Source organism: Notechis scutatus, chromosome 1 (assembly GCF_049901735.1).
Source record: "Notechis scutatus isolate UNSWTSFEM ecotype Mainland chromosome 1, rNotScu1.2, whole genome shotgun sequence".
Classification (NCBI taxonomy): domain Eukaryota; kingdom Metazoa; phylum Chordata; class Lepidosauria; order Squamata; family Elapidae; genus Notechis; species Notechis scutatus.
The window spans coordinates 226,805,896-226,828,162 of NC_142009.1; the positions used below are offsets into that span (position 1 = coordinate 226,805,896).

Consider the following 22,267-nt stretch of genomic DNA (forward strand, 5'->3'; position numbering starts at 1 on the left):
GCAGAATATTATAAAGAATATGGCACTGTTTAACTTTGGTATTGGAGAAGACTCATGAGAATACCATTGACAGCCAAGAAAACACATGGATCATCAACCCAGAATTTAAACTCAAGGCATAAATGACCCTGTTCAAGTTATCTTACTTTGAACACATTGTGCAAAGAATTATCTCTCTGGAGAACTCTTAATGCTGGGGAAAATGAAAGAAAAAGAAGAGGACAATCAACAGGAAGGTGAATGGACTCAGTTATAGTGGCAATAGATGTTATCATTGAAAGAACTATTGGGCCAGGCTAGGAACAAATGGTCATGGAGAACAATCTGTCCATGGAGTGATTAAGTAGACACTGATTTCACAGCACATAATCATAAATCCTTTATACCTTTAAAATGAAATATAAAATGCTAATGATTATTTATCGTAATAATCCAACAAGCTAATTAAGATCTTTTTTAAGGTGTTCAGTTATGCTATTTATTTCAGATCTAAAAATCAGTGAAAGATCTACCATTGATGCTGATATATATACTATCCATTGTTGTCTTGAGGTACGCATATTTGCAGAAAGGTAATTTTGCAGTTTTCATATAAGGTATATACTTGCTAGGTAACTATCATTTTTACTGACAATGGGCTCAAGCTAGCATAAAATAGTTCTGAGGTATAAAAAAAGTTTTTATTAATGTGTATGTACAAATTTACATAGCCATAAACTGGAGAAATACAAATGGCATTCAACCATAAACCATCCTTTCTTTCATTTTACAGAAAATCATTATCACTTGATTTAGATTTTTAAAAAGCAAATGGAGAATTAACTCAGACATTCATAGGTTGAATAAATATTCAGCCTGCCTTTAAACACAATATTTCTTCTGGAATTCAATGACATGGACTTAAGAATTAAATACTGAAAAAAATTTTCCCCACTCCTCTAGCAGATATCGATCAACTGGCAGCCAATTAGATAGGGCTTAAACACAGAGTAGCATATAAATGCAGGTCTTTATGGGAGGGTGCTGTATTGCAACTGATCCAGGACTATGCAGGCCACTCACTTTAGTGATTGGCCAGCAATAGAATAGCAAGCCAGCAGCTTTTTATACAAATGAGTCACTTGGCTCCTTCGCTCTGAATATCCAACAGTAAAAACATGGGAGCCCCCTTCAATTCAAAGAGTGCTCAATATGGCAGCTACATAAAAGGGATTTTCCATCTTCTTTTAACTACACCAGTGAAACTAGTAGGATGTTAGAGCAGGAAAAATAGGAAGATTATTTTAATACAATTAATGAAAATGCCCAGGGGAGAAAAACGCATAATTTTGCCAAACAGAAGTGTTGGCAAAACCAGGAATGAAACAAGGGATTCAAATCCTGAAATGCTATGTTTGATCTAAGTGGCAAATTACAGCTAGACACATTACAGTACTTGAGAAAGCAAGAGCAGAAATGTGGAGTAAGAAATGGAACCAGCCAAAGTGCATCAATCAGTTATTGTTATCCATTCCACCAGGGAACTGGACAGAATGGTATGTCAGCTGTCTGAAATGGGAGCTGCTTAACAAAGAAGTATCAAGCCTAACCATCATTTCACAGGCCTATTTGCCAAAGTATATCTCCAAAAGATTCCCAAATCCAACAAAATTTTCTCTCAGGTAATTGAACTGAAATAAGTATCTTCAAAGTTACAACAGATCCAACAGTAAAAGGTTCTGAACTGTACAGATATGGTTAAAAAAGCTCATGTGTTTGAAGTGTTTTTCCGCCTCTTGAGTCGAGCTCTCCAGTCTTCAGGCAAAGCCTCAAAATTGGCATTTCTTTCTGCCATTCCACTGTAAAAACAATAAAAAGGAATATTACAATAATAAAAAAGAAACTACATAATATAAGATCTAAAATTGGAAGAATATTTTTCTAAATATGCACCAATTTATGAAAAAACATATCTTAAGTAATGAACATTTCTTGCATACAGTACATATTGTTTTGTTAAATAACACAATATGTTGAAAAGCAATTTAAACACAAAATCATCCTCCATTTTTGATGATAATACCACATGAAATAACAGATGCCCCAAGTTAGGAAGAATTGAACTGAATCAAAATATTTTAGGATGCATGCAGTTGGGTGGCAGATGTATCATGCAAGTGTCTACATACGTGATTAATTGCTGCTGTTTCCATTCTTCGATTCGCTTCTGTGACATCACTTCCCGATCTTCATCACTAGAGCTGGAGTTCTCCTCCTCATCCAATTCCCGTTGAATACTCTGCCACTTCTTCACCAGAGATGGCATCTTTGTCTTGTTTTTTTTCCTCTGTAACAAAATATTCACAAACATAAAAACTATTTATTTCCTCTTAGATGTTGGCTAATTCTAATCTGCTTTGGAAAGTTTGTATCATTAAAACACTGATAACTGAAAAAAAAAAGATTGTTTTCTGCACATCCCTGGCTTTTAAGAAAATAATCAGCCGTTGATTTCTCATCCATAAATAAATTGTAGCCTGTGTAATGCTTTCAGGATAGGTGTGTATTGTGTCTCTTTGAATTTTCCCAGGACAGGAAGATGTTGAAATGAAATAATGAGATCTCCCCTTTGCTTTCATTGTCAAATGACCTCCAGAATAGTCCAAATGATCCAGAAGAATACTATGGTGGATGAGATCAAAAGCCATTGAGAGGTCGAGAATTCCCTCTGTCATCATAGGACAACCAAGATTGTCTCTATTCTGTGTCCTAATCTGAAGCCAGTTTGGACTGGAACAAGATAAGTTGCTTCCTCAAGGACAGCCCATAGTGGGGAGCTATTTGTCACCTCAGCCTGGACACAGGCTTATGTCCAAGAGAGCCAATGATAGTCTCTTCAGAAAAGGCTGATGATGCCCTCTGTAAACAAAGAGTCACTTCAGAAGGTCATCTGACAATTCATGACTAAGATATCTTTAATAACCTTCTGGCTAAAAGTTACAAGCCATTCTTGATAAGGATCAAGAGGAAAAGTGGTGGAACATACTAAATACTGGATAACACAGCCTATCCACCTTCGAGATCAAAGAAGGGAAACTGATCCAGTCAAAGTAAACAAGAGATTACCCAACACCCAGCTAATTAATTCTACATTGCTGAATCACAGACAGACACAGACACACACATATGTTTGTTTCAAACTCCCCAAAATCAGAAATTCTGAGCACCAGGCTAGTATCTCCAAGATGACTGAGATTGGACCCCCCAGGATGTTAGCTCTCATGCCAGGACACTATTTTCTCAGTACATTTTTATAAAACAATATCCTAAAACCAACAACCAAGTTACCTGTATGAAATAGCAATAGCACTTAGACTTATATACTGTTTTATAGTGCTTTACAGCTCTCTCTAAGCATTTTACAGAGTCAGCATCATAATTTGGGTCCTCATTTTACCCAATGAACAAGTAATAAGATTAGCTTAGTAAAATAACACACATTTCTATTGACATAGAATGCATACATTCAACGACAGAAAATTCAAACTTATGCACTAACCTTGCTACCTCTTCTAAGCTTTTTTGATTTCTCCAGAGGTAATGACTTTGGGACATGTGGAGGTGGTGACTGAGGGGGAGGAGGAGGAGGAGGTGGTGGTGGCGGCGGTGGCAGATGTTCTGCAGTGGCAGGTGGAACTCCTGGTGAAGGAACTGGCTGTGTCGTGCTGGCAGGAAGTCCTCCTGAGGCACTACAGTCTGAATAGCCTATGAGAGCTGGCTGTGGTACTCCAAGGTAACTTGATTGTAAACTCACCCCATGGGCTTGTTGGCCTGAATACATAATAACATAAAGAATGAGAAATGTCCTAACATCTCCCCTACAGTTATCAATCCAAAGCAGCACCTAAGGAATGAAACTTACTTCCACCTACTACTGACTGGCCATAAAGCACTGGACAACTTCCAATAGTTGCTGCTCGCTGCACCTGTCCAGCATTCATTTCGGAAGCTTTTCTTTTTAAAGGTTTAGCGGAAGTTGTGGATATGCTGGTCTCAGAGTTGGTCTGGAAACAGACAGAAGTCAGTCAGTTTGAGGCTTGTGAATCACACAAACCTTTAACAATTACCATAATTCTTAATACAATTGTGAAAAGCAGCTACCTGAAACAATAGATACATCACCATATGACACTTTCAACTATTACAAACAGAAGAGTCCAGCTGCCTTTTGAAAAAGCACCTTTGAGACAACAGCAACCTGGATGATTGAGAATCTCAACAAACAGAAATGTTGGTATTATGATTGAATTACTGTACTATTGTCTACAGGATTACCCTTGCGGTCGGAGGAAAAGCAGTAGCCAGAACAAAATGCCTAAGCTCAATTGCTAACTATAGTTCACCCATTCTAAAGGCACTGTAACTGCTGCCAATTTGCTATTATGCTAAGTTCAAGATACTTATATTAACATAAAAAGCATCATGGGTTAATACTTGGATACTTTATGGAACAGCTGTTCCATACCTGTTTTGTACTTGCTCATCAATTAAGGTTTAATAGGAATATCCCTTGAGAGTGTTACTTGTACCAGTGATTTGTTAGAGACCATTTTGTTATTTATGCTCTGTACTACTGTGTTTTAACTGTTTTATTTATTTTAAATATAGAAAGGACAAATTTTGTCAACAATTTAAACATTTAAATTGTTTTAACATTTTGTAAATTAATTTTAAACACAACCTACTTTAACATTGTTTTTAATAATGGGTGAGCTATAAAATAAACATACTATAAATAAATGCATTGAACTGATAACAAAATTTAAATTTGAGTTCATCTCCTTAACACACAAATGCTCCTTCTAAGCCCGGAATAGCATGAACCCAAGCTCTTCCTCCAACTTTCATATCATTTCTTAGAAAAATATATATATTCTTTTTCATAACAAAGTATATACCAATTCAAAAGTCTTGCTCAATGCAGCAACATAATTTACATAATTCATTTTGTATACATAGCTGATGGAAATTGAATTTACTTCCTGATATGGCTTTGGGAAGACCATACATTAAAAATGACAGAGGTCTAATTGGTTTCACAGTGGAGAACCTTGTCTGAAGCAAGACAGACATAATTCCTGCTCCAAGAACTATTAATTCACCTGACTGTTGGCAACAGCTGGTCGAAGGAGAGGTTTTAGAATAGCATCTTCCTCTGTTCCTGGTGCTGGTGGCTCTTCATCTCCCTCATCTTCCATTTCTACTTCCTGTATTTCTCCATCTTCTCCAGGTGGTGGTGGAGGGGGAGGGGGTGGTGGAGGTGATTCTGGAGGGGGTGGTGGGGGTGGGGGCATTTCTAAAGGTAAAGGGGGTTGCAGTACTGGGACAGAGGGCTGAAGAACAGTCCAAAATGGACTGAGAGGCACCAAAGAAGTAGCTCCGGCTTGACTAGAAAGAGATTCTTTAGAAACAGTACCTGAAAGAAAAAAGACATATATAAAAGTTTTATCTAGTTTGCTTGGACATTTTATTGCTTTCTGCTATCATTTTATGGGAATTTTTGCCAATGGCAAACCTACTTCTTCTTCTTTAATTATTTTTTAAAGAAAGAAGAGAAAATGAAAAAAAAAGTTGATGCTGAGGTAATATATTGATAAGTGGACAAAGTTATTGAAGTTGTCTAAGTTAATGCACAATATATTGTTGATGAAAAATTAAGCAGAAAGACAAAATAGTTATTTTGTCAATAATTTTAAAGACCTTTTGAATCTCTGCCGGTTTCCACTATTTGGTTATTCAATGATACTATTAAAAAGGGGGGAAATTGACCGAAACCATCATATTTAATTTCTAACTTCTTTGTTTTCTGACATACTCATCTTACAACAGTTCATTTAGTGATTGTTACAATGGCAATGAAAAGACTTATGACCATTTTTCACATTCACAACCACTGCTGCATCTGATGCTCATGTGATCAAAATTCAGACATTTCAGTGTATTTATTCATAGCAACTTCAAAGTTAGTTGTTGAATATAGTCTTTTGGGAAAAAAACTGCTAATTCTTCTATAATTTCTGATTATGTCTGCAGTAATTTAACCCCTTTCTTTGTTGCTTTTTTTTTTCTAACCTGATACAAATTTCCCTGATTTATTTACATGTTCAAAGTTTCTTTTTAATCTTCTTTTGTAGTTCTCCCATTTCCAATAAACTTAATTGTTGCAATTATTTCATCAGCAGTTTTTCTTTTGGATTATGTGTTTTGCAGTTCTATCCATTTGTTCCAATTCTCTTATATTGGCATCTAGCTGTTTTGTCTGTTCTCTTTTTGGATTAGTTGCTAATTCATGCTTTGCTTATCTCCCAAATGATAGCATCTGAGATTCCTGGTGTTCTGTTTATTTTGAAGAAAATTTTCAATTCCTTTTTGCATTTTGCATAGAGCCACTTTTGTCTAGTGGTAAAGCAGTAGGCTGGAAAGCAGGAGATATTAAGTCCTGCCTTAGCCATGAAAATCAATTGGCTGACTTTGGACTAATCATTCTCTCTTAGCCCAACCCTCCTCACAGGGTTGTTGCTTTGGGGAAAATAGGAAGAGGAAGTATGTTGGATATGTTCACCACCTTATCTGTAAAAATAATAAAGGCAGGATACAAATAAAATAAAATAAAATCTGTAGGATCTTGTCATGGAGTAGCAATCGTATTACTCATCTTCCATTTGACAGAATTTTTTCCCCAGAATGCAATGTTATTAGAACTGGATCATGATCAGCATATATCATTGCAAGAATCTGTACTTCTTTAATGGATGATTTTGGAACCTTGGGACATAACCATTCTGGAGTACAACTGATGTCTTGTTCAGCAGTAGAAAGTATCTCTGTTGGAATTTACTAACTCCTATCAATGCCAATTCATCTATATATTGGAATACCTTTTCTGAAAACTTTTCACCTTTCTCTCCTTGAAATAATTTGTCCAAATTCAAATCTAACTCTCCACATAGATTTACAGGGATAAATATTTCACCTTGTTTCATTTCTGTTAACACATGGAAAAAAATCTTTTAAAAATTGTTATTTATTTTTATTTGGAGTGCAGATGGAGGCATATATGGGGATATCTTCTTTCCAGTTTCAAAATTAAAATCTTCCCCACTTTAGTCTTTAAACTGATGCAATATCTGTCAAACTGGTAACCTGATATTGCTATTTCATTTTTCTTCGGTTTTCCAGTGACTATATATTCTTGTCCAGTTTCCTTTGCTTTAATACATGAGCATGTACTGTTTTTGTGTGTTTCTTCACCTCCAATATTAAAAAAAAACTTCCAAATAACCAGTGCCCAAACTCTAAAATTAAACTGACAGAATTCCAGCAGAAAAAAATCGGGCTTCATATATATCTGGTGGAGATATGCATGATGCATGAACAATGATGAAAATAATATCCTAGTTTACATACAAAGGAATATTACACATTATACACTCTTATTTCAGTTTAGCTTTGAATGTACGGATGAATACTTAGGCATACTTGTCCTTAAGCAACTACCCTTCTGTGTTAAATATGGTCGGTCCTCTCTCTAAAAACGGTCACCCCCAATTAGTTTTCTTTAGCAAAACATCCAGGAGTGTACCTGTAGCATTACCAGTAGATTCCTCACCAGACTCAGTTTTCTCCTTCAATGCTTGTTTGGGAAGAGCTTCTGCTTTATTCTCTAGGATTTGTCCTTCCTCCTCCTCCTCCCCATCTGGGAACTCCCACTGGGATTCTCCTGAGTGCTCGTTAACATAGAAATAGCGTCTATGATCCCTAAATCACAAGAAAGAAAACAAAGCTTTACTCTCTTCACCCCCCACACTGACACAATAATCTGGTCCTATCCTGCGACAGTGGAATGCTCTCACAGGAAGAACCTCTTATAAAAGGACTGCTGTTCACAAAGGCAACAAACAGCTTTGAGGAAGAATCGGCAAGGTCAGCTTGCTCCAAACTGTTTGTGGTGCTGGCTCTGTGATCAAAGCCCTGACCCCCTTGCTCCAAGAGTAGGGGGTGAGCGAAACAACTCGCTTGCGGCTGAATTGAAATTTTTAAAGGCTGTGTGAGGAAATAGACTTTAAGGGTAGTCTCAGGATTCATTTCCTTCCAGAATAGCAAAAGAAGAACAGCCCAATTTATGAAAGATGGCTGCTCCCATGGACTGCTGCAGTCACATGTATGATACTCTTGGTGTCAGACATAGTGAATGGCTACTGAGAGGGAGAGGATCTGGGAGCTGAAAAACAAAAGAGCAAAGATTTCAAATAAACAAAAATAATCAAGAAAGCCAAAAATAAGAAGAAATAGTTTGGTCTGACCTGCTGGCAGGAGATAGTTATCTTGTTCTTCGTTGAGATCCTCAGGCAGTGAGCTTTCCATAAGGACACAGACGTTACTTGGGAGCGTAGTTCCTGAGATCCTGCAATGTGCACAGAGCTCTCGCATGCGCGACCCCCCAAGCCCGCCCTCCTTAGCGCATTTACATTCGAGAGTAAACACCAGCTCTGTCCAATCGCGGAATCAAATCCATTTCAATACACTTAACATAGACTTTATATTTCTCCAATTTTTGTGGCTGGCTCAAAATCTGTATGTGCCAGAGGCTCTTTGCCCGCTCAGCACCGCTAAGTGCAGCTGCTCTCAGTCTCCAGACAGATGACGGCAGGTCGGTAGGTGGTGATGATCACAAATCATGTCTGAGATGTCAAAGGTGAAAGGTGAAAAGGGGAGAAGAGTGCGTACCTGTCCCAGTGGCAGGACCAGCCTTTAGGGGCGGCGTTTATTTCATATTGTTTTAGCTGTTCAGCTGCATCTTGTAATTTGCGTTTGAGGTAATTTCCTTGGAGAGCACCTTCCCGCCAATCTGCAATTCGAGTCTGTCAAAGAGAGATAAAGACACAGAATAATGAAAAATTTGCAGACAACTGGCCACATGTATTCCATATTCTGCTAAACTCTAGAATTTTATACAGTGCTAAGCCCCTAGAATAGGAAGCAGCAGTAAAGATAAAGCTTGTAATGAATTATAAAGATTACATAACATACATTATGTCCACAAATAAAATATTGTCTTAAATAAATCCAGAAGCTGGTGGGGAAGGAAGGGACAAGGGAAGAGAAATAGAGACTGCTATTCATGCCATGGGACTTGAACTTCCTAAATTCTTGTCACACCACAATCTTTCCATGTATATGGCTTCCTATATTCCATTGTTTCTTTTTAATAAAAGGTAAACCTTGGTTACCTCAGTCTGCAACAGTAGCATGTGGAAGTTAGAGATCGACTGTCTACTGATGCCCAAAAACTCCAGCTTGCTTATCAACATATTGGCCAGCTCTCCAATCTGAAACTGCCAAAAGTAAAGCAAGCAAGAGGTCAAGTTTTGGTTTGTTAGTCATAACATAAAAGACTATTGCAATGCTGACTCTGAACTGTACAAAGATCCATGATCTGAATAGTAAATCTCAGCTGAAAAAAATTGTGACTAATGAGGACCAGAGTTGAGCCAATCAATCTTAGCCAAATATTTTTAAAAATGTATTGTCCTGAATCTTATTGCCCATGTACTTTTATTTTATCATGATGGGATAATTTAAGATCTTATCTAATTTTAAATATGTATAAATAAGTAATCATTATGTCCAATGCAGACTTTTCCACCTACTTTGCACAAAAATGCTGTTATTTCATTATTCAGTATTGACAGTCACAAAAGCTGAAATGCTTAAATAAAAGGACAAGTCTGTATACTTCTCATTACTAATAAATACTTCCTGTTATTAAGACTGCCTTTCTTGTTAGAACTTGCGTTACACCTTCACATATCAAATGCCATTTTTAAAAAAATTCCTGTAACTTTTTTGGATGCAGCACAGAATATGTCTAGAAGTATTACCAAAAGCACAGTTAAAAATAATTAAAATTTAAAAGATTCAGAGGTATTCTATAAAATAATCAATATTAGATTAAGTATCAACAATGACTTAAGGACAAATACACATGCACACATAAAAAGACAGAGAGGTTAAAAGAAAGTTCAGTCCATAAACTACATCACTACAAACACTCAGATAGGCTTATTTATTCTGTGCTTAAATTTGAGGTTGTAAATACTTGCATAATTTCAGGTCATATAACTCTTCTTAATGTTATGAAAATGAATGATCACTGTGTGTCAGGAAAACAAGATTTGCAAATGATATACCTAAGTACTTGACTATAATATTTTAACTCACACACCTTTAAGTCCTGCTCTTCGTCTTCTACCTTGAAAACCCCTTGTGTTTTCACTTTGTCTTGAAATTCTTCCATGTCTGGTCCATGGCCCAAGCTGTCATCAGCTGTTTCTGGTTCTTCCTTCATGGCTGAACAGAAAACAAAGAGTAGAGACTATATATCTTATTCTCTACTTTCATTGTCTACGGTCACAGGATATAAGGATCACAGAACCAAAGAATGTAAATTACGTCCTTGTAATTTAGACCAGTTCTTTCTTGTCCTATCTTCTGAAATGACTAGAACCTTAAACAACCTTTTTGATATTTGAAAACAACTACAATGTTTGATTTCCCTGAAGCTTGTTTACTTCTGCTTATTATTCCAGCCTATCAAAATCTTGACTGTATTCTCTAAGGTGGCTGTTATTCCCTCAATCTTGTGTTGTCTGCAAATGTGATGATCGCATATTTAACTCTGAAGAGCACATGACCTAGAATGGAGCCCTGAAGTATAGCATTGAGTATTTCTCTCCAGCTTGAAAAATGCTCATGGGATACTATTGTTCAAGCATCTGTATATCCATCTAAAAGTAGCACAGTCCTGCCCATATTTTGTTATTTTCTCTACCAGAATCTCTTGGGAAACTTTGACGAATGTTTTACTGAAGTCAAGACTCTGCCCATTGCATTCCACTGGTCAACTAACTTGCTGGGGAAAGGAAATTAGTACCAAAGTTAACTCTTGCAAAGTAATACATGTTTTAATAAATGTTTACAAACTGAATATTTCATAATCTGTCCCAGAGTTTGCTTGGTACCAATTTCAAGATGACATGTAAATAACTATGTTTCCCTTCCTTTTTTAAAAAAATGTATGTACAAAATCTGCCCTTTTCTACTGCTCTGGAACTTTGGTAGCCTGTTCTCCATGATTCTGCAAAGTTCACATACATACAAAAATAACATTTGCAAGTTCCTTTGAGGTGCTGTCTGACTGTGTTTGGGCCCCTTTAAACAGATTTCCTTGGGAAAAAGAGTAAGAAAAAGAATTGAGAGGTTCTTCCATTTCTGTGCTAGATATTCCTCTATCTTTTGGGAGGATTCTTACTGCTGTTATTCTTCCCCAAGCATTCCCTCTGCCCAATTTAAGAATTCCCTATCTTTCCTTAAACATCTTTCTTTCAGAATAATTTGGAACAGGTAGACAGAAAGACATAAGCAACTAAGATTAACCAAAGATCTGAAAAGAATCTTACCAGTTTCTCCAGGCTCAGGACTCTCTTGGCCTGTTTTGCTAGACCCTCGGCTGGTGGATTCAGGACTAGCAACTCCAAACAGCTTCCATTTCCCTTGCTTTGGTAACAACCGCCGTGTTAGATCTGATTGACTTGCATCAGAAAGTGGACTGGAGCCTGAAACACTCCCATCACCTTCTTCCAAAGCTCGTAATTCTGCCTATAAAAATGAAACATTTTAGTATTGGAGAATTCGTTCATTCATTACTCCTGCCTTCAATAATTAAAGACTGTATGTGCAGAACACTCTATTATATAATCATTTTCCTCATTATTTTTGCTCTAAGCCTCACTTTACTTTTCGTATCAACTGCTGTCTAATTGGCCATATCCACTACTTGTTTGTAAATCTGTAATTACTTCCCCCGCCCCAAAGACAGTGAATTTGATCAGTATAACATTTTTTTTCCAACCAGGAATTTGATTTTCTATAAAAGAGAAAATATTTAAAATGTCAAGTTGAATTCTAAAACAACTAACCACTATGGATAGTAACTATAATAATGTAGTACACAAACTCTCAGTAGAACAAAGAAAGCACATTATACATATATAGCTTCCACAAGATTATGTATCATCTTTGATTTGGAGAAACAGGTCTAAATATGTTTTTGGTATTTTATTGCCAAGGATCTGTATCTTAAAAGATAGAATTGATAACAGTTTTCTCCTAGAAGGAAAATCTAACACACATTTTGTTTAAATGCCAAATAACACAACAGCAAGTTAATCCAAAATGGGATTTCCCTTTGTAGAATAATGGAAAGATGTTATAGCTTTTCCTTCAATGCAGTTATCTCCAAGTACATCCTTTTCCTCTTAGACAAAATAATTTCTGCATAACCTACCTTCTTCCTCTCCAATACCATTTCCAGTTCCAGAGTGTCCTGCTCTTCTTCTTCCTCTGCACTTTCTCCTGATTGCACCACACTACACAGGTCTTCCTGAGAGGGATCTTCCCCAATATCATGAACACCTTCCAGCTGCTGATCAGAAATGGCTGTTGTTTGTTCTGCTGTCACATTGTCTTCCATCAACGGCTCCACCTCTTCTTTACAAATAACCTTCCGCCTCCAGCGCTCCTCTTCCTCCTTCACTACCTCAGGAAGCAAAGGAGCCAGCAGAGATGCAGCCACTCCCTTTTTCTCTTCTTCACTGCTTGATAGTGCCTGGATGCCTTCATTCACCTCCTGTGAAGTTAAGAAGATTTTTCCATAAAATTTTAACTTCTTCAACTATGCCTGACAAAACATTCAAAATCACATTCTAAGCACTGCTAGAATACTTGACAGTAAAGAGACAATCAAGTATTTCAGACAAAGATCACAAACCGCACTTGCAGTATTTAGCTCTGGCACTCTGCTCTCTAGGCACTCTCCAGTCACTTTGGACAGTGAGATGGGGGGCATGTACATTTAATAAATAAGTATATCACCCTCCTGAATTTCTATATTGGGTTGTGTTCTTTTTACCATATTCATTCAAAGCTTGAAAATGTACAGTCAGTAGATTAACAATGCAGAAAACCCAGAAATACCAGCTTAGAATTTCTAATTCTAATCCCACTTTAGGCATGAAAGCCAGCTGGGTAACCTTGGCCAGTCTCTCAGCCCAATTCATTTCACAGGATGGTGGTTGTGAGGAAAATAGGAGGAAGGAACATTATATATGTTTGCTGCCTTGAGTTATTTGTAAAAACAATAAAGGGGGATTAAATATCTAATTAAATAAATAAATACTTTTATCTAAAAAGTATTAGCAGGCCTAGGAAAGAAGACTGGAACCGAGTCTGAATTGTGAAGTCCTTGTTGTATCTGTATACCAGCATTTCTCAAAATCTGGTGTGTGTGTGTGTGTGTGTGTGTGTGTGTGTGTGTGTCTGAAAATGGGCAGGATTTGTCAGAGGACCTTTCTAAAGTTTATTAGTTTAATTAAAAAAATATAGAATGCAAAGCAACCTAAGAATCCTAGCTCCACCAACAGTTTCTTTAAAATGTTTGAATATATCAAGTTAATAACTATTATTTTAGTAGGCCTGTATTGGAAAGTGACAAAACCAACTTGCAGCCTACCAATCTTTTGCACGTTGCAACACTTAAAGAACAGTTTAAGAGAAGCTGATTTAAGATGAAGTATTGTTCTTTCCCTCCCAATTTTACAGAATGAAAGTGGCTACTTCAAAATTAAAACCAGATTTCAGATATGATGCAGAAGCAAGCAGCTCAGCCCTCCTGTTAAAAAGATGATTGGAGAAGATTCCCAAATTATTATTTTTTTATGGTTGTAAAGTTCTATCAAGAGTTTCGTGGAAAGATATACTCATGCATACTATTATTTGAAGTATTATACTCATTTATTGCTTAACTCTTACCCCAATGAAATCATTTCTGTTGGGGAAATCACAGAAATTCATGTTAACATTTTAGGGTCATGGCATCACAGAATTTGTTAACCTGATATAATGTAATATTTAGCTATAAATTCTTAGCAACCTAGTTTATGTAAGTTGATATTCTACAATATTAAGTACAATATTAAGTATTAAAGCGTTAACTATCCATTCTTGATCTGAAAAAAGAAATCAGACATATATACAATCTTGAGGAAAGAACAAAACAGCGGGCACTTTTTATGGAAAGGGTTTATTCAAATTGACACTGACCTTTCTCAGCTCATGTTTTGAAAGAATTGTCCTACGTCCAATACTACCAGCAGCAGGAGCAGCAATGGTACTACTAGTACCACCTCCACCTTTCCCCTGAGAACCGATATCTGTAGCCACCTGGTAGCTTTCATCAGACTCTGTTGCAGAACTAACAAAAGAGCAGTTTTAGTAGAAGTTTAGCTTAAAAAAACAAATCCAAATTAACTTCAGAAATTATTCACTTCTTTAATTTTACCTGTGTTGGTAATGTTCGAGATTCTGGACTTGTGTTGCAAGATACTGAGGTAGTTCCCAAGTAACTTCATTTGTTTGTATGTTCCAGTAATAATAGCAGCCTGTGTTTTCATCCCAAACTTCTTGCCAGTCTCCCATTTCTACTTCCACTGTGGGGAAAAACCAAATATCCATGAGCAATTTTGCCCTTCTTTATTAATCAGCAAATAATTACAGACTATGCCCGTGATGGCGAACCTATGGCATGCGTGCCACAGGTGGCATGCAGAGCCATTTGTGCAGGCACGTGAGCCCCAGGCAAACTTACCTCACTGCGCATGTGCGTGCCTCCCAGCTGATTTCTGGCCCGTTTGAGGCCTTTTTCGGCCTCCCAGAGGCTTGAGGGAAGCCTCTGCAGCCCAAAAAATAGGCCTGTTTCATCGCGTCCTGTATTTCCAGAAATACCGGAAGTGGCGAAACGGGCCCATTTTTCAGCCTACGGAGGCGGCAGAGGCTTCCCTCAAGCCTCTGGGAGGCCGAAAAAGGCCTCAAACGGGCCAAAAATCAGCTGGGAGGCACAGTGCAGGTAAGGGGGCAGTGGGGGGGAGGGAGGGGGATTGCATGTGCATGCGCAGGGGCGTGGGGGCGTGCGCATTGCCTTCTGGGTGCTGGCACGCAAGCGAGCCCAAAAAGGTTAGCCACCACTGGACTATGCTATTGAGCATCTCCACATTTCTCCATACACATATTTTAAACAGGAATTGCAACTGAATTTGCTCCATATCTCTCCAGAAGACAGAAACAAGATCCAAAACAATAAATTAGAAAAATTGATTGGAAATTGGAAATCGATTGGAAAAATATGAAGTTCTTGTTTTAGGAAAAATAAAGCAAAGTAACAAACAAAGGATGGAGGGGATATCTGGTTTGGCAACAGTAGATGTGAAAATGATCTTGAAATCATAATTGATCACAAGCTGAATATGCAGGTTAACACAGCTGCTAAAAATGCAGATGCAATTTTAAGCTGCATCAGTAGAATTATAGTTACCAACTCGTGGAAAATAAATTAACTGGATCCCACCTCAAGTACTGGGTCCAGCAATAAGCACACTTTTAAAGGATTCAAACAAATTGATGAAAGTATACAGAGAACAGCAGTGTTTATTAGGGGGATTGGTAACTAAATCTTAGAAGGCAAGGTAGAGAGACTTAAATATATTATGTTCTTAGAAAAAGTGACCTGAGTTGACAGGAGCTCTTTATAGTCCAAGAATGCACTATACAGATTAATAGCCTTAAATCATAGGAAATGCAATGAACAGGAAGATGGATCTAATGGCTTAAGTGATCCTCCCAATATTATCATCTATGAATAAACTAGCTCACCTCCTGCCAATGAGCACTGAGTGTCATATTGCCATGCAGCTACTTGGTCTGTTCCATTTGAAGTTACCAAAACCTGACTGGCAGCAGACTCCTTCGGTTCTGGCCGTGGAGGAGTTGGCGGTGGAGCCATAGTTGGCATAGTGGCCTCATGAGGTTGGGAAGGAGCGGTAATTGCATCTATCTCCTTGAAAAAGTAAAAGAACATTTATTTAATGTCAATCTAGAAGAGAAAATGCTCAAAATGTTTGAACAGCTCCTAAAAACATTATGCCTCAGATGGTTTCTCTTTTTTCTTGTCTGTTGTAAAGTACTACTGTGAATTTGTTTTTATCTTCTACACTGGTTCAAGGGCTAAATCAATTAATGAACCAAAATAACATTCCTACTAACCGCTAGGAAATTAGCCAGAGTACTATCGATGTCTGTTGAATTATTTCCATTTGCATCTGCAGATTGTGCTGCTTTCTCGGTCATCTCACTGTCCTCTTCATCACTGTCTGCATATGTACCAAGCAAACACAAACCACCTAAAAGAAAAGTCAACATTATCACATCTGGCATTCCACAATAGCAACACATTATAATTATCCAAACAGAAAAATTCAATGTCTGAATTTTTTTACAGGTCCTTATATTTAGCCAGACAACTTATTACACACAACTCCCCAGCAGCAATTTCATAATTGATTTATAAAATGCCTGAAATAGATTTAATAGTTCTACTATTATAGTTATTTAGTTCTACTATCTACTATCTATAGTTCTATTATAGTTTAATAGTTCTACTATGATAGCAAACACTTTTTCTACCAAACCTGAATCCTGAAGATAGTTTCAATTTTTAAGCATGAATCATACTAAGCCTCAACCTTTCCAGCCCCAATTTTATAGTCCCAGTAATTTTTCCAAACTGTATCATAAAAAATTAGCTGAAAACCCACAGCATGAGTTTTTGTATGTTTAAGCAAAAAAGTGGAAACAAACTTTTAAATCCTTGACTCCAAAAAAGGATAAAACAAGTTTAACCCTGTTGGAAAATTAGTACTATATTACCAACCATTCTTTTTAAAAAGAAGCCCTCTTCCCCTTATAAAAAGAAAAAAAAATGAAATTATAGCTTCTGTCTGCAAAAGAATGGTCCATACATACCTCCATTCAGCCATGATTTACTTAACCTTGGTTAATTGTAAAAATGTATGCACATCTAAGCCAAATTTACAAATAACAATGGAGTTTACCCAACATGCTAAACCAAAACAATGCGAATTACATTATGATTTTATATGCCAGTGCAGTCTACCTGTTAATATTCATGCAGGAGTGGAGAGATCACTCTCAGTCATGGAAACTTACTGGGTGACTTGAGACAATTATTCTCACTCAGCCCAAACTACCTTAAAAGGTAACTGTTGTGAAAGTAAAATGAAAGTAGATCCCCATGTAAAAACCACATTGACTCCTGGAGAAAAGTTTATACATAAATCTAACACATAAATAAAATAATGTGTAGAGAGTAATGCTGTTTATGGTTTCACTTATGTTTGCTCTTACGTAAAAAGAGTGAAAATGCAATCTTTTCATCTAAGTCATATGAAATATGTTACAGCAACAAAGTCAAATTTAGGATATGATTGGGGAATGCTAAGAACCACATCAGGAAATCAGAATTTTGCAGATTCTTGAATTAATGCCGCTGATACAAATTTTAGCTCCTTGCAAAGAAAAAAAATGTGTTGATGGCTTGAATTGAATTTTAAATAATGTTGCTGTCACCAAAATAATAAACTGATATTGTGATAAAATTGTGTGAAATAAATTTTGGGAACTTTTTCAGTGTTACATATTTTATTCCTAGTCGACATACTATAGATGCTTCTCATGTGTTTTATCCTTGCTCTTCTTTCATGCATAAAATTTCTTTTGATTTAGATTTAGGTATTATGCTTTTCTTTATTGCTGTACACTATCATGAATCCTTTGGAATTAGGACAAATTATAAATTTTGAAAAATAAAATACATATTTGACAAATTATACTGTGAACATTATTATGCAGGTTTCAAAAATCTGATGGAAGACTTATATTTTTTAAAAATTGTTACTATATAATAAAAAATTACAAAGAATCTTTTTTCTGATTTTTTTAAAAAGGAAAATAATCTTCATTTTAATCAATTCAGAAAAATAACTCCAGTATTTAATCTGTAAAAATCCTGTATCCAATCTGATTTACACAAATCAGAGTTTAAAAACAGTTTACAGTTTAGATTGATAGCAACTAGATTGCTGGGATTGTTGTCATTAAATAAAATGGTTGTAAAGCGCAATGCCACATGACTGCCTTGCTTAGTGACAGCAATCCCAGGTACCGTCATTAGCCCAGGACTGCAAGGGTTAAATGAATAGTCAGGAGTCCTAGACAAGAAGAAGGGAGGGGTACATGGAGTGTGGAAAGCCTGGTGAAAGTTATGGATGTGCTGGTGAGGGCCATGGACAAGCACTGGGGCAGACTAGTAAGGGCTGCAGGCAGGCACTGGGCAATGTGAGTGAGCCAGTGAGGACAGCAGATGAGCACTGGTGGCTATGGAGCTCCATAGCAGACTCCTCTGGGGAAAAATAAATGGGAACAATTTGTGACCTTTCCTGCCAGCTTCCCCACTGACTTTTCTTCTGGAAAACTGGCAAGGAAATTTGCACATGGCAATTACAGCTTGTTGCAATGCTGTAATCACAAGCCATTCTTCAAAATCATGTGACTGTGGACATATTGCACAGACGGCAATTTTGCAGACCTGTTGTTAGTCCCCTTCATTTATAATTTTCAATGGTCACTGAATGAGTGGTCATAAACTGAGGACTACCTGTATGACTCTAATGGAAAGATGTAAGACAAAAAGTTAAATAAGTAACATTTAAAAATGTGTTGTACGCAAACAGTGTGATCCTTGTAACTATAGCTTCATATTATAAATGGAATTGAGAAATATTGTACCTGTTGGCTTGATTGGTACAGGACCAACTGGCATGATAGCCTGAGGAGGATTTGAGGCTATTTTTGGGACCTCTTCGGTTACTTCAAATTCATCTGGAAAAAGTAAACATAAATACTTCAAAAATATACTAACTATAAAATATAATAAAACATGCATTGGTGGTGTCAGGAAGGGAAACAGGCTTCCTTCCTCGATCTCTCAAGAAAAGTAACAATTAAAGGCATAAAAGCAAAGGAACTTATTATTAACAATGTGGTAGTAGTTTTAACTACTTTTTTTTTCCAGTCATGGCCGACTCTTGGCAAGTTTATAAGCAAGCACTCCCAAAGCTATATTGTTAAACATACCGTATTTGCCGGCGTATAAGACGACTTTTTTGCCCTGAAAAAGATGCCTCCAATTGGGGGGGTCGTCTTATATGCCGGGTCGTCTTATACGCCGGCAAATAGTAATTGGGAAGCACTGCGGCTGCCCGGCTGAGGCACTTTGCGCACCGTGGAAGCGAATCCCGTGAAGCCGAAAGGAGCAGCCAGCCTTCTCCAGCTCCCAAGGAAGCAGGCTCGCACGCCCGAGCTCCGCTGAGGTATCCGGCTGGGGCTGTCAGGAGTTGTTACCGCTGGCGCTCGCTGCGCTCCAGTCCCGCGTTGCCTCGGGAAGGGAAAGGCAAAACCAGGAGCCGCTGCTGCCATTGCAAAGCGCCGCCGCGGCTCTTCCTTTTTGCCTTTCCCTCCCGAGGCAACGCGGGACTGGAGCCGCGCCAGCGGTAACAACTCCTGACAGCCCCAGCCGGATACCTCAGCGGAGCCTGGGCGGTGCGAGCCTCGCTTCCTTGGGAGCTGGGAGAAGGCTGGCTGCTCCTTTCAGCTTCACGGGATTCGCTTTCCACGGTAGACAAAAGTGCCTCAAAAAAAAAAAAAGTGCAAAAGTGGAAGGCGTGCGGAAGAGGGGGCGAGTATACAACAAACTATATTTTGAGTGGAAATGTTGGGGGGTCGTCTTATACGCCGGGTCATCTTATACGCCGGCATATACGGTAGCTTCTTTCAGTTGCTGGCTGTTCATTTTTGTAACACACATACAACAATACAAACACACACACACAGTTTTAAAAAAATCTCCAGAATTGCATGAGTAGTAGTAATGAGGACTGCAGGAAAACAAGGAATTCAAATTGAGACAAGGAAAAACCATTAACAAATTATTCCACTGCTTTCCTTCAAGAAACTTTCAAATATATCTTAGTTCTCTCCACCAACGGAATAAATAAAGTCCATTTTAAAGCCAAATGATTGTCTTCAATGATTTTACTATTGCAAAAATCACAGGAAGAGCAATTTATTTAGATTTATTTATTTTTTATTTAAAACATCTATACTTTTACTGCTCAACTATTTCAGTCGGCTTCTTTCAGCTACAAATGCTAAAATGTGAAAAATGCACATGCCTAGGTAATGATATGCTTTTAACTCTGGCCATAGATCATATCTATTGTAGACTTTTCACACTGGGCATCAAGTCATGGGAAGATGATGAAGATAGTCCATCACTTGCCTTTATTTAAAGATAAAAGATTGACTCTTTGACCATATTTCTGATAGTGAAACATATGGTTTTAATTTACTGATTTTATTTTTATCCTTATTTTTTTTAATGCTCTGTCCTGGTTGACTGAAGCTGCCTGTCACTTATGTAGCGTTTCGTATGATTTTAGCACAATATCTTGGAACCTCCCCCCCCCCCAGCCCCATTTTTAATTGTAAGTGCTTCTGGATTTCCCTCAGAACCAAAAGTGCAAGGCATGAAAAAGCAAGTTATAATCCCCACCTCCGACGTTTTGAATAATGTCCCAAGATACCGCCATCAACTTCCCCCCATCATTATTTGCCCAGGGGTCATTCCGGTCCAGTATCACTCCAACCAAGGCCATCCCGCATCTCCAGGCGCATCATCCCGCCGGGGAGAGGCTGGGCTAAAGGGGATCCCTGTCTGGTTTAAAAGTTTTGACAGCCTTACTGGAATGCCTGAAGGAAGTTACCTTCTCCCCAAAGGACGTTTCCCATCGGCAAAGCGAGCCCCATCGCCGGCGGCCGGGTTAGGTAGGCTAAGTTAAGGAAGGCTGCAAACACACTTGGGCTTCCCGAAGCTCCTCGCCAAAACAGCGACCAAGGCGCCCATTGTTGTCGTTTGACGAGCAAGCGTTAATACACGCGGCAAAAGGCAGGACGCAGCTCTGCGCTCACAACCGCCGGAAGGGACCGGAGAGGAAGGCCTTAGGCAAGGCCGGGGGAAGCCCTAACCCGCAATCGCTTTCATTAGGGGCGGCCGGGGAAACGCTCTCTCTCTCTTTTCCCCACCCCACCCTACCCTACCCCAACCGCAAAGCGTGTAGGCCGCACCGCGCGGTGGCAGCCGAAAAGTCCGCCGACGCCCTCACCCGCTTCTGACGCCGAGTCCCCGTCCCCCGGCGCCGCTTCTTCCCGTCCCCCACGAGGCCCCGGCGGCGAGAGTTGCAGGATCGGACGGCGCCCCACCGGCGCTGCCCGCGATTTTTTCCCCATCGTAGCGGGCCTCTCCCGACAGACCAGAGGCCCGAGAAAAGGCGAAGCGAGCGCAGTCTTGGCCTACCACTGGAGGCGGGGCGGCGGCGGGGCGCAAGGAGAGTCGGGATGATGAGGCGGAGCTTGCGCCGCCCGCTGGGCGCCGGAGAGGGCGGGGTGTGGTTTGAGGCCTTGCGCAACGAGAGGCCAGAGGTTCGGGGACAGCGGCGCTCCCGCTTGCATTCTCCGCCTTGTCCAGCAGTGCGCCCATGGCGCGTACGAAGGCTTCCAGTCCCGTCTGCCAAGTTGAACGGAAATCTCCACGTAAACAAAAGGGACACGGTAACGCAGGGCTGCGTAGCAGGGTGATTAATTGCAGCAGTTATTGTTCTCCATGTTGTCCTCCTAATAGGGCCGGGAGGGGAGGAAATAAACGTGTGCGATTAGCCCAAACCCTCCCGCTAAATTTCATAGCTTCCAAGTGGGAGCGTTTAAATCCTGCTCCTTGTAAAACAATTAATTGGCTGTCTGATGTTTTTCCACCATCTAGAGAGCTGCTTTTTTCCCCTTCAAATTCTATTGACAAACGGACGTTACAGCAACGACCTTGTAACTTAATACGTTGGATTGGCCAATATTTTTCTAAAATAGGGTAATCGTTAGCACCAATAACTTATTATTTGCAGATAAAGTTGGTTAAGGATACCAGTGATCCACAAAAACAATCTGGTTTACTGAGCAAAGTAACTGTTAACCAAGGTGCCACAACAGCTTTGGTCAATGACTGCAATCCTAGCTCTGCTAGTTGCTGTTGTTAAGCAGATGGAGTGAAATCCTTCCACATGCAGAAGAAAGTTCATGCGCTAGGCTGTGTAGAAGGGAACTTGTGCTCTGGGCTAGAAAGACAGGCACGTTAAAGATTCAAGCTTTGTTA

The 22,267-nt window shown here is 38.8% G+C and overlaps 1 protein-coding gene across 4 annotated transcripts; it reads right to left on the minus strand.

The window, feature by feature from the left end:
• Nucleotides 1-658: 658 nt before the first annotated feature.
• FNBP4 (formin binding protein 4) lies at nt 659-21,450 on the minus strand. Of its 4 annotated transcripts, none has more exons than XM_026665614.2 (17): nt 21,231-21,450; nt 18,796-18,888; nt 16,195-16,331; nt 15,805-15,988; nt 14,438-14,585; nt 14,200-14,350; nt 12,386-12,727; nt 11,499-11,697; nt 10,265-10,389; nt 9,270-9,374; nt 8,767-8,900; nt 7,649-7,797; nt 5,142-5,455; nt 3,902-4,043; nt 3,539-3,810; nt 2,169-2,326; nt 659-1,838 (listed from the first exon to the last, which is right to left on the minus strand). In XM_026665614.2, exons 1-17 carry the CDS (start codon nt 21,352-21,354, stop codon nt 1,748-1,750), a joined length of 2,868 nt encoding a protein of 955 aa, XP_026521399.1. In that variant the 5' UTR covers nt 21,355-21,450; the 3' UTR covers nt 659-1,747. The 4 variants fall into 4 exon arrangements, with proteins under 4 accessions (XP_026521399.1, XP_026521398.1, XP_087806577.1 ...); XM_026665613.2 differs by having other exon boundaries at nt 7,622-7,797; XM_087950451.1 differs by lacking the exon at nt 9,270-9,374.
• Between the last annotated feature and the right edge of the window lie 817 nt (nt 21,451-22,267).

Bases quoted from the DNA above. Each gene is read 5' to 3' on its own strand.
- FNBP4 (XM_026665613.2), bottom strand. From the start codon at position 21,354: ATGGGGAAAAAATCGCGGGCAGCGCCGGTGGGGCGCCGTCCGATCCTG. The intron at 14,586-15,804 runs GTGAGCTAGTTT...TTTTCCCCACAG, and splicing joins TCAGTGCTCATTGGCAGGAG to TGGAAGTAGAAATGGGAGAC. The intron at 1,839-2,168 runs GTATGTAGACAC...TTGTTTTTACAG, and splicing joins AAACAGCAGCAATTAATCAC to TGGAATGGCAGAAAGAAATG.